Raw genomic sequence first — 13,386 nt, forward strand, 5'->3', positions numbered from 1 at the left:
GAGTACAACCAGGATGAACTTGTTTATGTGTTTATGCGATCTGTGTCGCACTTGTTGATCAAGAGTGAACCCCTAACTGGTAATGAGACCTAGTGATGTCGTTTAATGCAGACTGTAGAGTTGTTTAAGTTATATTAATATTAATTGAATATGAACTATTGTATTGTATATTCATGCAAGATAAGAAGATCTGATAATGATACAAATTATGTGCTTTGATATAATGATATCATCTTGTTATGTGACCTGTTTATGCTGCTTCCGTTATTTAACTAAGTGCATAATTATATGATGAAGTTTAGCTCCAAATTATTGGATGCATGTTGATAAGTTGATTACGATGTTTTGTTCATATGTGTCCATGCATAGCATATCATTGAGCTTAGTCCTCACCACGAATATTAGGAGCTTTGTCCTCCGCACGTTTTATAGGAGCTTTGTCCTCCGCACGATTAAAGTATATTAATACTTATGATGACGATTGGTACCACATGCATATAAGGAGTCTAGGAGCATTGTCACATTGTCATGATTAAGATGCCTTGTTGATAATGAATGAATATGTGATTATGTGATAAGTGTTTATTGATTATGTTACGTTGTTCATAATGAATTGGATATATGATTACGTGATAACTGTTTAGCATTTATGCAAAGTTAATAATGGAATGATTATGATGTTAATTTATGATTCGCAATTACATTGATTAATGTTATTTTATTATGAAATCTCACCCCTTCTGCTTGAAAATGTTGCCCTTCGTATGGGTAACTTGCAGGTGATCGTGCTTAGTGTGCAGTTGCCGTCGTGAGTGGCCTTGCCTTCACTGTGTCGTCTAGGTCGCTCTGATACGTAACGGGATGGGGTTTTATGCTATAACATGCTTCATTCTCTTACGTGAACTGCCATGAATATTTACTGTTTTGACTAACTCTTTTGAGATACTTGTTGGGCCTGCGTGCCAAAACGTTTTACGAATTATGATTATGATTTTCCGCTGCAATGTTTAAGATATTGGTTAAATTATTATTTGACTGTTGGATTATGTTATATGTGATATCCCGTTGTTTTGATGCTTACTCTGATAAATGCTATGTTTTTAATGAAATTTTGATATTGGGAAAACGGGGTGTTACAGAAACTGTCTTGAGAAATTAGGTCTAACATAACATTATAAGCTTATGGTTTTGGTTTGAGAAGGACTTGTTATTTAGATGAAATCAACGATCCCAAGGCTCTTTTATTATATTGCTTTTAACCGTTTAAAAACCCCCAATCTACAATCTCTTCTCTCTTCTAATCATCTCTAAAAGGTTAATTAAATTAAACTACTCCCTGTCGGAACGATACTCTTTTATACTACTTCGATAAGACCGTGCACTTGCGGTTTTATCCCATCAAGTTTTTGGCGCCGCTGCCGGGAGTAAACTAATTTAATTAATTCTTTCTTTGTGATTAGAACTCTTTTCTCTCCCCTCTTCTTCCCTTCTTCTTTTTCCTACACTTGATTCGGGTGGCTTAAAGATAATAGATAACATGGCTGAGGAACGCACTCTTAAGGAGTATTCGATCCCTTCTTCGGATGAGCCATGCACTATTATAGTCTACCCAACAGTTCAAGGTAGCAACTTCAAAATAAAACCTGCACTACTAATTCTGGTGCAACAAAACCAGTTCTCTGGATCACCTTCCGAGGACCCAAATTTACATATCTCAACCTTTTGGAGACTTAGTGTAACTTGCAAAGACGACCAAGAAACCGTCAGGCTACATCTCTTCCCTTTTTCTCTAAAAGATAAAGCCAGCAATTCGTTCAATTCTTTGAAGCCTGGTTCCATTACCTCATGGGACCAACTGAGGAGAGAATTCCTTTGTCGTTTCTTTCCCCCATCCAAAACTGCCCAACTTAGGGGAAAACTTTACCAATTTACTCAAAAGAATGAGGAATCTCTTTTCGATGTGTGGGAACGTTTTAAAGAAATACTTAGACGTTGTCCCCATCACGGTCTAGAAAAATGGTTAATCATCCACACCTTTTATAATAGTCTAACATCTAGCACTAAATTGACTGTTGATGCAGCTGCAGGTGGTGCCCTAATGAACAAAGACTTCACAACAGCTTATGCGTTAATTGAGAACATGGCTCTGAACCTCTTCCAATGGACAGAAGAAAAAGCAACCATCGATCCTTCGCCCTCTAAAAAAGAGGCAGGTATGGATGAAACCTCTTCCATTGACTATTTATCTACCAAGGTGAATGCATTATCTCAAAGACTTGATCGCATGAGCACACCTACCTTCTCACCTCCTTGTGAAACATGTGGCCTATCTAGTCATTCTAACACCGATTGCAACCTAAGTAGTGTTGAGCAGTTAAATTTTGTTCAGAATGGCCAAAGAGTTGTTCAAAAATCTCACATTGAACTTTTAATGGAAAACTATTTTCTTAAACAATCCGAACAGCTCCAAGAGCTCAAGGACCAAACTAGACTTTTGAACAACTCTCTTGCTACTCTCACAACAAAGATAGACTCTATCTCCTCTCACAACAAAATTTCTGAAACTCAACTCTCCCAGGTAGTTCGTAAGGTTAACCACCCCAATAAAATGAATGCTGTCACACTTAGGAGTGGTAAGCCACTCGAAGACCCCATAAGGAGAACCGAGACCGATAACAGTGAGAAAGAAATCCGCGAACCACCATCTAGGGAAACCAGAGCAGAAAGAGAGGAACCACGAGTTGAGGAAAACACGCCACCTCCCTTTAAGCCAAAAATCCCCTTCCCTCAAAGGTTTGCCAAATCAAAGCTAGATGAGCAATTCAAAAAGTTCATAGAGATGATGAACAAGATATATATTGATGTGCCATTTACCGAGGTCCTAACCCAAATGCCCACATATGCTAAATTTTTGAAAGAAATCCTCTCTAAAAAAAGAAAGATTGAGGAAAGTGAGACGGTTAACCTTACAGAAGAATGTAGTGCCATCATCCAAAATAAATTGCCACCAAAGCTTAAAGATCCAGGTAGTTTTTCCATACCTTGTGTCATAGGGTCGGAAGTTGTGAAGAAAGCTATGTGCGATCTAGGAGCCAGTGTCAGCCTAATGCCCTTATCACTTTATGAGAGGTTGGGAATAGGGGAACTTAAATCAACAAGGATGACCCTACAACTAGCAGACCGTTCTGTTAAGTATCCAGCTGGAATCATAGAAGATGTCCCCGTTAAGGTAGGAGAGGTATATATCCCCGCCGATTTTGTTGTGATGGAAATGGAAGAAGACAACCAAGTACCAATTCTTTTGGGAAGACCTTTCCTTGCCACTGCAGGAGCTATCATTGATGTAAAAAAGGGTAGGCTTGCCTTCAATGTAGGTAAGGAAACTGTTGAATTTGAACTTGCTAAACTAATGAAAGGTCCCTCCATTAAGGACTCTTGTTGCATGATAGACATAATCGACCATTGCGTGAAAGAATGCTCTTTAGCATCAACTGCACATGATGGTTTGGAAGTATGCTTGGTTAACAATGCAGGTACAAAACTGGAAGGAGAGGCAAAGGCTTATGAAGAACTGTTAGATAGAACTCTTCCAATGAAAGGTCTAAGTGTAGAGGAGTTAGTAAAAGAAGAACCAACACTTCTACCCAAGGAGGCACCGAAAGTAGAACTCAAAACACTTCCATCAAATCTAAGGTATGAATTCTTGGGCCCTAACTCCACCTATCCTGTTATTGTAAATGCAAGTCTCGATGAAGTAGAAACTGAAAAATTGCTTTATGTCCTCAAGAAATATCCTAAAGCCATAGGTTACACCATTGATGACATTAAAGGAATAAATCCTTCATTATGCATGCATAGGATACTTCTTGAAGAAGACTATAAACCCTCCATTGAACACCAAAGAAGACTAAATCCCAATATGAAAGAAGTTGTGAAAAAGGAAGTCTTAAAACTCCTAGATGCAGGTGTTATTTATCCAATTTCTGACTCCAAATGGGTTAGCCCCGTGCAAGTTGTACCAAAGAAGGGTGGTCTCACAGTTATTAAAAATGATAAAAATGAATCCATTGCCACTAGAACCGTCACCGGTTGGAGAATGTGTATTGATTATAGGAAGCTTAATAAAGCAACCCGTAAAGATCACTTCCCTCTCCCTTTTATAGACCAAATGTTAGAAAGGTTAGCTAAGCATTCGCATTTTTGTTACCTAGATGGCTATTCTGGATTTTTCCAAATACCCATTCACCCTAATGACCAAGAAAAGACAACTTTTACATGTCCCTTCGGGACCTTTGCCTATAGAAGAATGCCTTTTGGTCTCTGTAATGCCCCTGCTACTTTTCAAAGATGCATGATGTCTATTTTTTCTGACTTCGTTGAAAAGATAATGGAAGTCTTTATGGATGATTTTTCTGTGCATGGTTCTAATTTTGATGATTGTTTGACTAACCTTGAAAAAGTTTTGGAAAGATGTGAACAGGTGAACCTAGTCTTAAATTGGGAGAAATGTCATTTCATGGTAAGAGAAGGAATTGTCCTAGGACACTTGGTTTCCGACAGAGGTATAGAGGTAGACAGAGCAAAAATCGAAATTATTGAAAAAATGCTACCTCCCACCTCAGTTAAAGAAATTAGAAGTTTCCTAGGACATGCAGGGTTCTACCGTCGTTTCATCAAAGATTTCTCATCAATCACTAAGCCACTAACCAGCCTGCTTCTCAAAGATGCAGACTTTACCTTTGATGATTCTTGTTTGCAGGCATTTTGCAGGTTGAAGGAAGCACTAATTACCGCCCCAATCATACAACCACCAGATTGGAACTTGCCTTTTGAAATAATGTGTGATGCAAGCGACTATGCGGTTGGGGCAGTATTAGGTCAAAGAAAGGACAAAAAGATGCATGCCATATACTATGCCAGTAAGACCCTAGATGGGGCACAGGTAAACTATGCCACGACAGAAAAAGAATTGCTAGCAGTTGTCTATGCCATTGACAAATTTCGGCAATACTTGGTGGGATCAAAAATCATTGTTTATACAGATCACTCGGCCATAAAATACTTGCTAAACAAAAAAGATGCCAAACCGAGATTGATCCGATGGATTTTGCTCCTCCAAGAATTTGACCTTGAAATAAAAGATAAAAAGGGCGTAGAAAATGTTGTCGCTGACCACTTGTCCCGACTTCGAGAGACCAATAAGGATGAGTTACCCTTGGATGACTCATTCCCAGATGACCAACTATTCTTATTGGCACAAACTGACGCACCTTGGTATGCAGATTTTGTTAACTTTCTTGCAGCAGGAGTACTACCGCCCGAGTTAAACTACCAACAAAAGAAGAAATTCTTCAATGATCTCAAGCACTACTATTGGGACGAGCCCTACCTCTTCAGAAGAGGCTCAGATGAGATTTTCAGGCGATGCATTCCTGAAAACGAGGTAAGTAGTATTCTAACTCATTGTCACTCCTCTTCTTATGGCGGCCACGCCAGTACACAAAAGACTTCTTTCAAAATTCTTCATTCTGGTTTCTGGTGGCCATCACTTTTCAAAGATGTGCATCTCTTTATCTCTAAATGTGACAAATGTCAACGCACCGGTAGCATCACTAAAAGAAATGAAATGCCTTTGAATAACATCCTTGAAGTGGAAATTTTTGATGTTTGGGGTATTGACTTTATGGGACCTTTCCCTTCCTCTTTTGGGAACCAGTACATATTAGTAGCCGTTGACTATGTGTCCAAATGGGTTGAGGCCATTGCTTCACCCACTAATGATGCACAGGTGGTTATAAAAATGTTTAAGAAAGTCATTTTCCCTAGATTCGGAGTGCCACGAGTTGTGATAAGCGATGGAGGGTCTCACTTCATTTCAAGACATTTTGAAAAACTTTTGCAAAAACTTGGAGTGAGGCACAAAATTGCGACACCCTATCACCCCCAAAGTAGCGGACAAGTGGAGGTCTCAAACAGACAAATTAAAGCTATCCTTGAAAAAACTGTTTCCACCTCTAGAACAGATTGGTCAAATAAGCTTGACGATGCCCTTTGGGCCTATCGAACGGCTTATAAAACCCCCATTGGGATGACCCCTTTTAAACTTGTCTACGGGAAATCTTGTCACCTTCCTGTTGAGCTCGAGCATAAGGCCTATTGGGCAATTAGAAACCTCAACTTAGATCCAAATTTAGCCGGTGACAAAAGAAAACTTCAATTAAACGAGCTAGAAGAACTTAGGATGGATGCTTATGAGAATGCCCGCATTTACAAAGAGAGAACTAAGACCTGGCATGACAAGAAAATCATCAAAAGGCACTTCAAAAGTGGTGACCTTGTGCTGCTCTTTAACTCTAGGCTAAAGCTCTTTCCAGGTAAACTGCGATCACGATGGTCCGGTCCTTTCCAAGTTCGCACAGTCTACCCTTATGGGGCGATTGAAATCTTTTCTGAAGAAACAGGATCCTTCACGGTTAATGGCCAACGGCTTAAAATCTATAATACCGGAGAAGTAAATGAAGTAGTGGCTGATTTCACCCTTAGTGACCCACCTTAAGGATTTTCATCCTCACCTTCGTCAAGCTAGTGACGTTAAAAGAGCGCTTCGTGGGAGGCAACCCACCAATTTAATTGCTTTCTTTGTTTTCTGTTATTTCTCTTTATTTTGTAGGTAAGTGTCCGAGATTGATTAAGAAACGCAAGAAAATCAAAGTTCCAAGAACCAGAAAGGTGGCACGGCCCGTGCTTGACTTGGCACGGCCGTGCCAAGAAACACAACCACATCTCCAATAAAGTTGGCAGAATGATGGCACGGCCCGTGCTACATCTGGCACGGCTGTGCCAACCTGAAGGCCTCCGGAGTTTAAAATTTCGACAAATTGTGAGCTTTCCGCACCCTTTCTCACTTTTTCCTTATTTCTTTCGTTTCTATCATTTGAATCATTGAGGACAATGCTTCTCCTAAGTGTGGGGGGAGCCTAATAAAGTGTCTTTAGTCGTAGTGTTTCCAAACTCCCTTGAACTTTATTCTTTTGTTTCGTTTTATTGTGAAAGGCATAGTTAAGTAGCTAATTTTTATTGAGAAAAAAATCATGACACAAAAAATTTTCATTGTCTCCTCTTATTTTGTTGATTCTTGTACATGAAAGCAAACTCTTGTGTTTTAAGTCTTCTTGATATAACCACATCTTGTTTTAAAGTGAATAAAATTCTCCAATGAGAAAAACACAAAGTTGCTTCCCTTGAGTAAATGTATGAATAGGTATTTTAAGGAAACGCGTTCTAATCTTAGTGGTGCATTAACCTTTAAAAATTCTCAAAGCGCCAGTAGTATAAGTGAGTATAAGGGAGATCATAAAAAGCCAAAAAGCCAAATAATTCCAAGATCTCATCACTGAATCTAGATTGGGGAAGGAGGTAGGCCCTCCGACTTCCTACGTGAAGGTGATTGTTATCTTGAGAAAAACTTTAAAAAGCATTGTTGAAACTAGATTGGGGAAGGAGGTAGGCCCTCCGACTTCCTACGTGAAGACGATGTTTTAAGGAATACCATTGAATCTAGATTGGGGAAGGGGGTAGGCCCTCCGACCTCCTACGTGAAAATGTTGTTCCTTAAATAAAGAACTTAAAATGTGCATATTGCAAAGAACAAAGATTCTCAAATACTCCCATCTCTCTTATATGAATTATAGAAGGATTTTTTCTTGGTTAGTTTAGTGCTAGGATTAGACCATGTTTCCTCATAATGCCTATCTTATATAGGAGCAAGAAAAGGGTTGGACTTCACACACACACTCACTTAAAACTTGATCGTTGGGTAGAATAAAGATTTCAAGAAATACTTGAGTTTGTGATTAGTGTACATTTGGGATTTAAGCCCTTGAGGAGACATGTGCTTTAATTTAATTGTCATTTGATTTAACTGTTGATGCTACTATGTTTATGCCTTTTGCTTGAGGACAAGCAAAGATTCAAGTATGGGGGAGTTTGATGAGTCATTTATATGTTATTTTAATATGCTTTTTAGTTTAGTTTTAATTAGATTTTATATAATTTTATATTAGTATTATTTCCTTTTTAGGATAGTTTACTTTAAAATGCAATTTATTATATTTCAGGGAAGAATATTGGATGGAGAGAGTCTTGGAGCAAAAGAAAGGGATTTGGAGCAGATTGGACACAAAAATATGAAGATTGGGAAACAAAATATATCTCCCACAAGTCAGAAGCTTGGCACGGCCCGTGCTAGCCTTGGCACGGCCGTGCCACCCTCTAGATGCCTTTTGCTGCTTTTGCTTTGACTCCAAGCTATTATATTTTGGCGCACAATCTACCGAGGAATATTCTAGGAATATACTTGCTTAGATTTTAAGTCAATTGTGTACTATAAATAGAGTAGCTAGCCATCACTAAATAATCATCTTTACTTGGAATACAATAAGTGACAATTGCTTTTCTAAATAAAGTTCTTTTCCTTTCCTTTATTTTCTTGTCTTTTACTTTCATGCTTTCTCTCTTCTCCCCCATGTCTACGATGAACATGAGTGAGTAGACTTCTTCTTGTCTTGGGATTGTTGGATAAGTATAAATGACATAATCCTAATCAAACCAAGCCCTAAGCCTTAATCTTATGTAACCCTAGTTTCTTATCTGAATTCACCGTCTTAACATGGATTAACCATTATCAAACTGTGGAAACGAAAGTGGAGGGTTTGATAATTGTTCGTCCATTATTCCAAATATCAATTCATAAAACGAAAGTGGAGCTTTGATATTCGAACAAGTGAATTCAGACAAGGATTGCAAAGTCAGCGAAATAGGCTTTGCAATCTTTGAGACATATAGTTTCGATCTTCAAGGGAACTAATAACAATCAAGTCAGCGAAATAGGCTTGGTTGTTAGAGGAACCAAAATCCAATAGTAATCAAGTCAGCGAAATAGGCTTGGTTGCTAGAGGAACTTAAGAGAAACTGTCTTGAGAAATTAGGTCTAACATAACATTATAAGCTTATGGTTTTGGTTTGAGAAGGACTTGTTATTTAGATGAAATCAACGATCCCAAGGCTCTTTTATTATATTGCCTTTAACCGTTTAAAAACCCCCAATCTACAATCTCTTCTCTCTTCTAATCATCTCTAAAAGGTTAATTAAATTAAACTACTCCCTGTCGGAACGATACTCTTTTATACTACTTCGATAAGACCGTGCACTTGCGGTTTTATCTCATCAACTATTAAAGAAACAAGTACCTCTGATAAGTCTATCTTCATTTGCGGTTTGCGTACCAGCCAAGGCAAACACTTTCCCACCGGTCCTAACCTTCTTCGGTTGAGTGCACTGAGAACTGATATGACCCTCCCCATTGCAGTTATAGCATACTATATCACCACGCTTGCAATCAGCTAACACGTGACCCTTCTGTCCGCACCTGAAGCACTTCTTCTCATCTTTGGTACAAACATTACTTTTGTGGCCTTTCTCGCCACACTTAAAGCAAACTATCTCAGCAGGAGTGTCTCTCCCCTTGGGTCTTCTCTCATCATTCAGTCGTTGCCTTCCCTTGCCAGCAGGGGCGCTGTACGGCTTAGGACGACTCTGTTGTCCCTTGCCCCTCCGTTCACTCATCACCTTGTAATGAGCCTTTGAATCTTCCTCATAGATTCTGCAGCTACTTATCAACTCAGAAAGAGTTCTGATCTTCTGATAGCCAATGGCCCTCTTGATATCAGCCCTCAACCCATTCTCGAACTTAATACATTTGGAGAATTCAGCTGTCTCCGCAGTATAGTGAGGATAAAACTTGGCTAGCTCTGTGAACTTTGCAGTGTATTCTGTGACAGACATGTCACCTTGTTTCAACTCTAGAAATTCGATTTCCTTCTTGCCACGGACATCTTCCGGAAAATACCTATCCAGGAATTCCCTCCTGAACACAGCCCAGGTCACCACCGCACTGTCCTACTCAAGTACGGGTAGCAGACTTACCCACCAATCATCAGCCTCCTCCGCTAGCATGTACGTCCCAAACCGCACCTTTTGTACTTCAGAGCACTGCATGACTCTGAAAATCCTCTCCACCTCCTTTAGCCATGTCTGAGCACCATCTGGATCATACCTTCCCTTGAATGCCGGTGGATGATTCCTCAAGAAGGTCTCCAGCATTCTCACCTCTCCGTTACCAGCAGCTGGTTGCTGTCCTACAACTTGAGCAATAGCCTCAAGTGCAGCAGCGATAGCAGCATCATTACGACCAGCCATTTCAAAATTCTACATAAGAAATAACAATTCAGAACAACGACAAAACAACATTAGAGTTTGACACTCTATCCTAGGTGGCTCAACACGACTCTACTACACGGTCGGACGGACCAACCTGCTCTGATACCAATTGTAACACCCCATTCCCAAATATAATTTATTTAATAAAATATACACACATCAGAGTAATAATTTCAATGGGCATGTCACACTTCATTTTCAAATTTTCTTAAATAGAAATATACACTATTTAAATAACCTTCATCAATAATATCATTAATCTGCAGCGGAATAATTGTATTTAAGCAACAACATTAACTGACTAAACTTCCATAAAACATCTTAGCATAAAAAGCCTCAACCAGAATAATCCGACAAACATAGGGCTACAACAGCATTATCCAAAATTTGATACATAGGAATGAAAGAAAACAATAAAATCCCATCCCACGTTACAGAGCCCTAGACACTTTGAGCCACCACCTACTACTCAGGATCACCTGCAAGTTACCCATAGGAAGGGCAACGTTTCCACGCAGAAGGGGTGAGATTCTCAATCAATAAAAATAATATATAATAACATCAATTGAAAATCTAACACCTTATAACATCAATGATTATTCAATAAGCATAGGTATTTCATAATCAACAACAATCATCCAAATATAGAATTCAGTCAACAATGCAACTCATGATATGACACGACTTCCCCCCTAATACTCCTCAATAAATGCAACTATGCATGTGGTATCATAACCAGGGCCGTGACCCACACCGTTGTCGAATGGTTAAAGCATTCTCATCAGGACCTATGTCCTCACCGCTCCACACCGCTTTGAACAACTAGTGTTCCACCGCTTTGAACGACAAGGCGTCCCAGAGCCGAAGCTCTCCCACTTTGATGTTTATGCAACTACCCAACCTGTGTATATCTACATACAACTCGACTATCACATATGTTTCATATGACTTACTGCTCCGCAACTCAAACAATCTAGAACATACACAATTATTTATAATTATGCACATACATCAATCACATTCCACATGTTATATAGATATATGTATGCATTAACTTATTTTCATACACAATAGGTCTGGGTTCAGCTCGCTTACGGGTCGCTCACGGTTCGCTTGAGCGAACTTCTGACAGAATCAAAATGGTTTTTCGCTCACTGGGTCGCTTACCATTCGCTTAAGCGAATCCTTGGCAGAATCAAACTTAATTTTTGCTTACCTGTTCGCTCACTGTTCGCTTAAGCGAACGGGTAAAATCGCATTCTGGGCAGTTTACTTGAATGCTCGCTTAAGCGACGGCTGCTTCGCTTAAGCGACTAATCATCTGTGCAGTGCTAAAACCTACGGTTTCAGACCTCTTCTCACTCCAAAAACCCAATTTTAATCCCCTGATCACCCAAAATATTTTCCAGCAGATGTTTACAGGTCCTATATACAACTAAGCATCTAAGGAAACACAAAACAACCATCAACAATCAACAAATACAGATCACTCCACCATTATACAATTATTCATCAATTTATCCAACCAATCATAATTTCAACCAATTTATGATCACATCAATAACATAGATTAAGTCTTCAATCTGAACACCATAATACAAGAAAATTAACATGATCATTACCCATTCCCCTCAGAATCATCATCAAACCCTAACCCTCAATTTATTTTCCAAAACTATGCAATTAGGTCAATTTCAGAAATTATAGATTATGGTTATTGAGAGATAGTCTCACCCTTACCTTAGTTTTGCAGAAAATTAGACAGCAAGGATCGGTTCTAGGCTCTCCTCTCTAGCTTTGGCTCTTCTTCTCCCTTTTTCCCAAAAAGATTAATGTTCTTACGTAAAAACGTTTTGACTGTTTTTCTTTCTTTTTCTAACTCCTACCATAACTTCCCTTATTTCATTAAACTCCCTTAATTTTTATTAAATCCTAATTAACTCCCTAATTCCTAAATTAATATTAATTTCCACTTATTTTAATTATTATTATAATAAACTATGTAATAAAATGCACACACCACATAAATCACCAAAAATCATATAAAATCACATATGAGACTCCAAATAAATCAAAATAAAATAAAATAACAGCTAGGGCGTTACATTGAGGGCTTGATGCCCTGGGAGCCTATTTATGCTCAATATGTTGCGGGCTTGATGCCCTGGATTGGTACCACTTGCATGATTAAGGAAGATAAAGTTGCATAGTCAAGTCGAAGTTGCATTGCCGAGTCAAAGTCTTTGTTGATGAATTGTCATCCATGAGTTGTTAAGTTATTGAGGAATTGTCATCCATGAGTTGTTAAGTTGTAGACGAGTTGTCATCCATGAGTTGTTAAGTTGTTGATTTGTCTTCTATCCACGTGTTGTTAATGAAGTGCTTATGAATATTATGTGATATTGATTAAGATGTTGCTATGTTGTTTATGATATTGATTATGATGTTGTTATGATGTTTATGATGTTGTTTATGATGTTGTTATATGATGTTGATTATGATGTTATTATGATGTTGTTTGTGATGTTGATTATGATGTTATTATGCGTTGTTTATGTTATTATGAGGTGAGGATTATGTTGTGTTGTTTATATTATTATAAGAAGATGTTTATGATATGATGAATTATGTTGTTATACGATGATGTTTATGTTATGATGTTTATGTTGTTATATGATGATGTTTATGATGTGATGATTATATTGTTATATAATGAATGTATATGATGTGATGAATATGATATTAATGATGACTAGAAGTTGATTGATGATTTAATGAATTACTATACGAAATTATTATTATAAATTGATGATGTTTAATTTGTTAAATGTAATTGATGAATTATATGCTTAATATTATTGTTTGTGAATCTCACCTCTTCTACTTGGAAATGTTGCCCACCATGGGTAACTTGCAGGTAACCAAGAATAGTTGATGTCGTGTGAGGGTTTAGCGGATGGGGGTGTGTACCTGCAGGCACTCCGACGCTCAAGTAAGTAGAGATCAGGAGAGTGAGGGTTTAGAGGAAGAGATAGATTCTACATTGGGGACTGTTGTGAGTCCCCTATTTATAGAGGTGGATGGCTGCAGAGCCGTTGTAATGGCAT

General features: G+C 38.4%; 1 protein-coding gene and 1 non-coding gene across 2 annotated transcripts; one reads left to right on the forward strand and one right to left on the reverse strand.

Moving 5' to 3' along the window:
* The first annotated feature begins 1,537 nt into the window (after positions 1-1,537).
* Positions 1,538-6,723, forward strand: LOC120579918 (uncharacterized). The gene is made up of 3 exons (XM_039832679.1): positions 1,538-2,401; positions 2,465-4,088; positions 4,563-6,723. Exons 1-3 carry the CDS (start codon positions 1,538-1,540, stop codon positions 6,554-6,556), a joined length of 4,482 nt encoding a protein of 1,493 aa, XP_039688613.1. The 3' UTR covers positions 6,557-6,723.
* On the reverse strand, positions 1,904-2,010 carry LOC120580390 (small nucleolar RNA R71). Its single transcript, XR_005646114.1, has one exon. It is a non-coding gene; the product is annotated as a small nucleolar RNA R71 (small nucleolar RNA).
* Positions 6,724-13,386: the final 6,663 nt, after the last annotated feature.

The sequence above is a fragment of the Medicago truncatula genome, chromosome 4 (genome assembly GCF_003473485.1).
Source record: "Medicago truncatula cultivar Jemalong A17 chromosome 4, MtrunA17r5.0-ANR, whole genome shotgun sequence".
NCBI classification, from domain to species: domain Eukaryota; kingdom Viridiplantae; phylum Streptophyta; class Magnoliopsida; order Fabales; family Fabaceae; genus Medicago; species Medicago truncatula.

What these genes read in the sequence shown, in the direction of transcription:
- LOC120579918 (XM_039832679.1), top strand. Translation starts at nt 1,538, where the DNA reads ATGGCTGAGGAACGCACTCTTAAGGAGTATTCGATCCCTTCTTCGGAT. An exon ending in TTGTTCAGAATGGCCAAAGA is followed by an intron (nt 2,402 to 2,464) that starts GTTGTTCAAAAA and finishes CAATCCGAACAG; the next exon opens with CTCCAAGAGCTCAAGGACCA. An exon ending in TGCCACTAGAACCGTCACCG is followed by an intron (nt 4,089 to 4,562) that starts GTTGGAGAATGT and finishes TTTCCGACAGAG; the next exon opens with GTATAGAGGTAGACAGAGCA.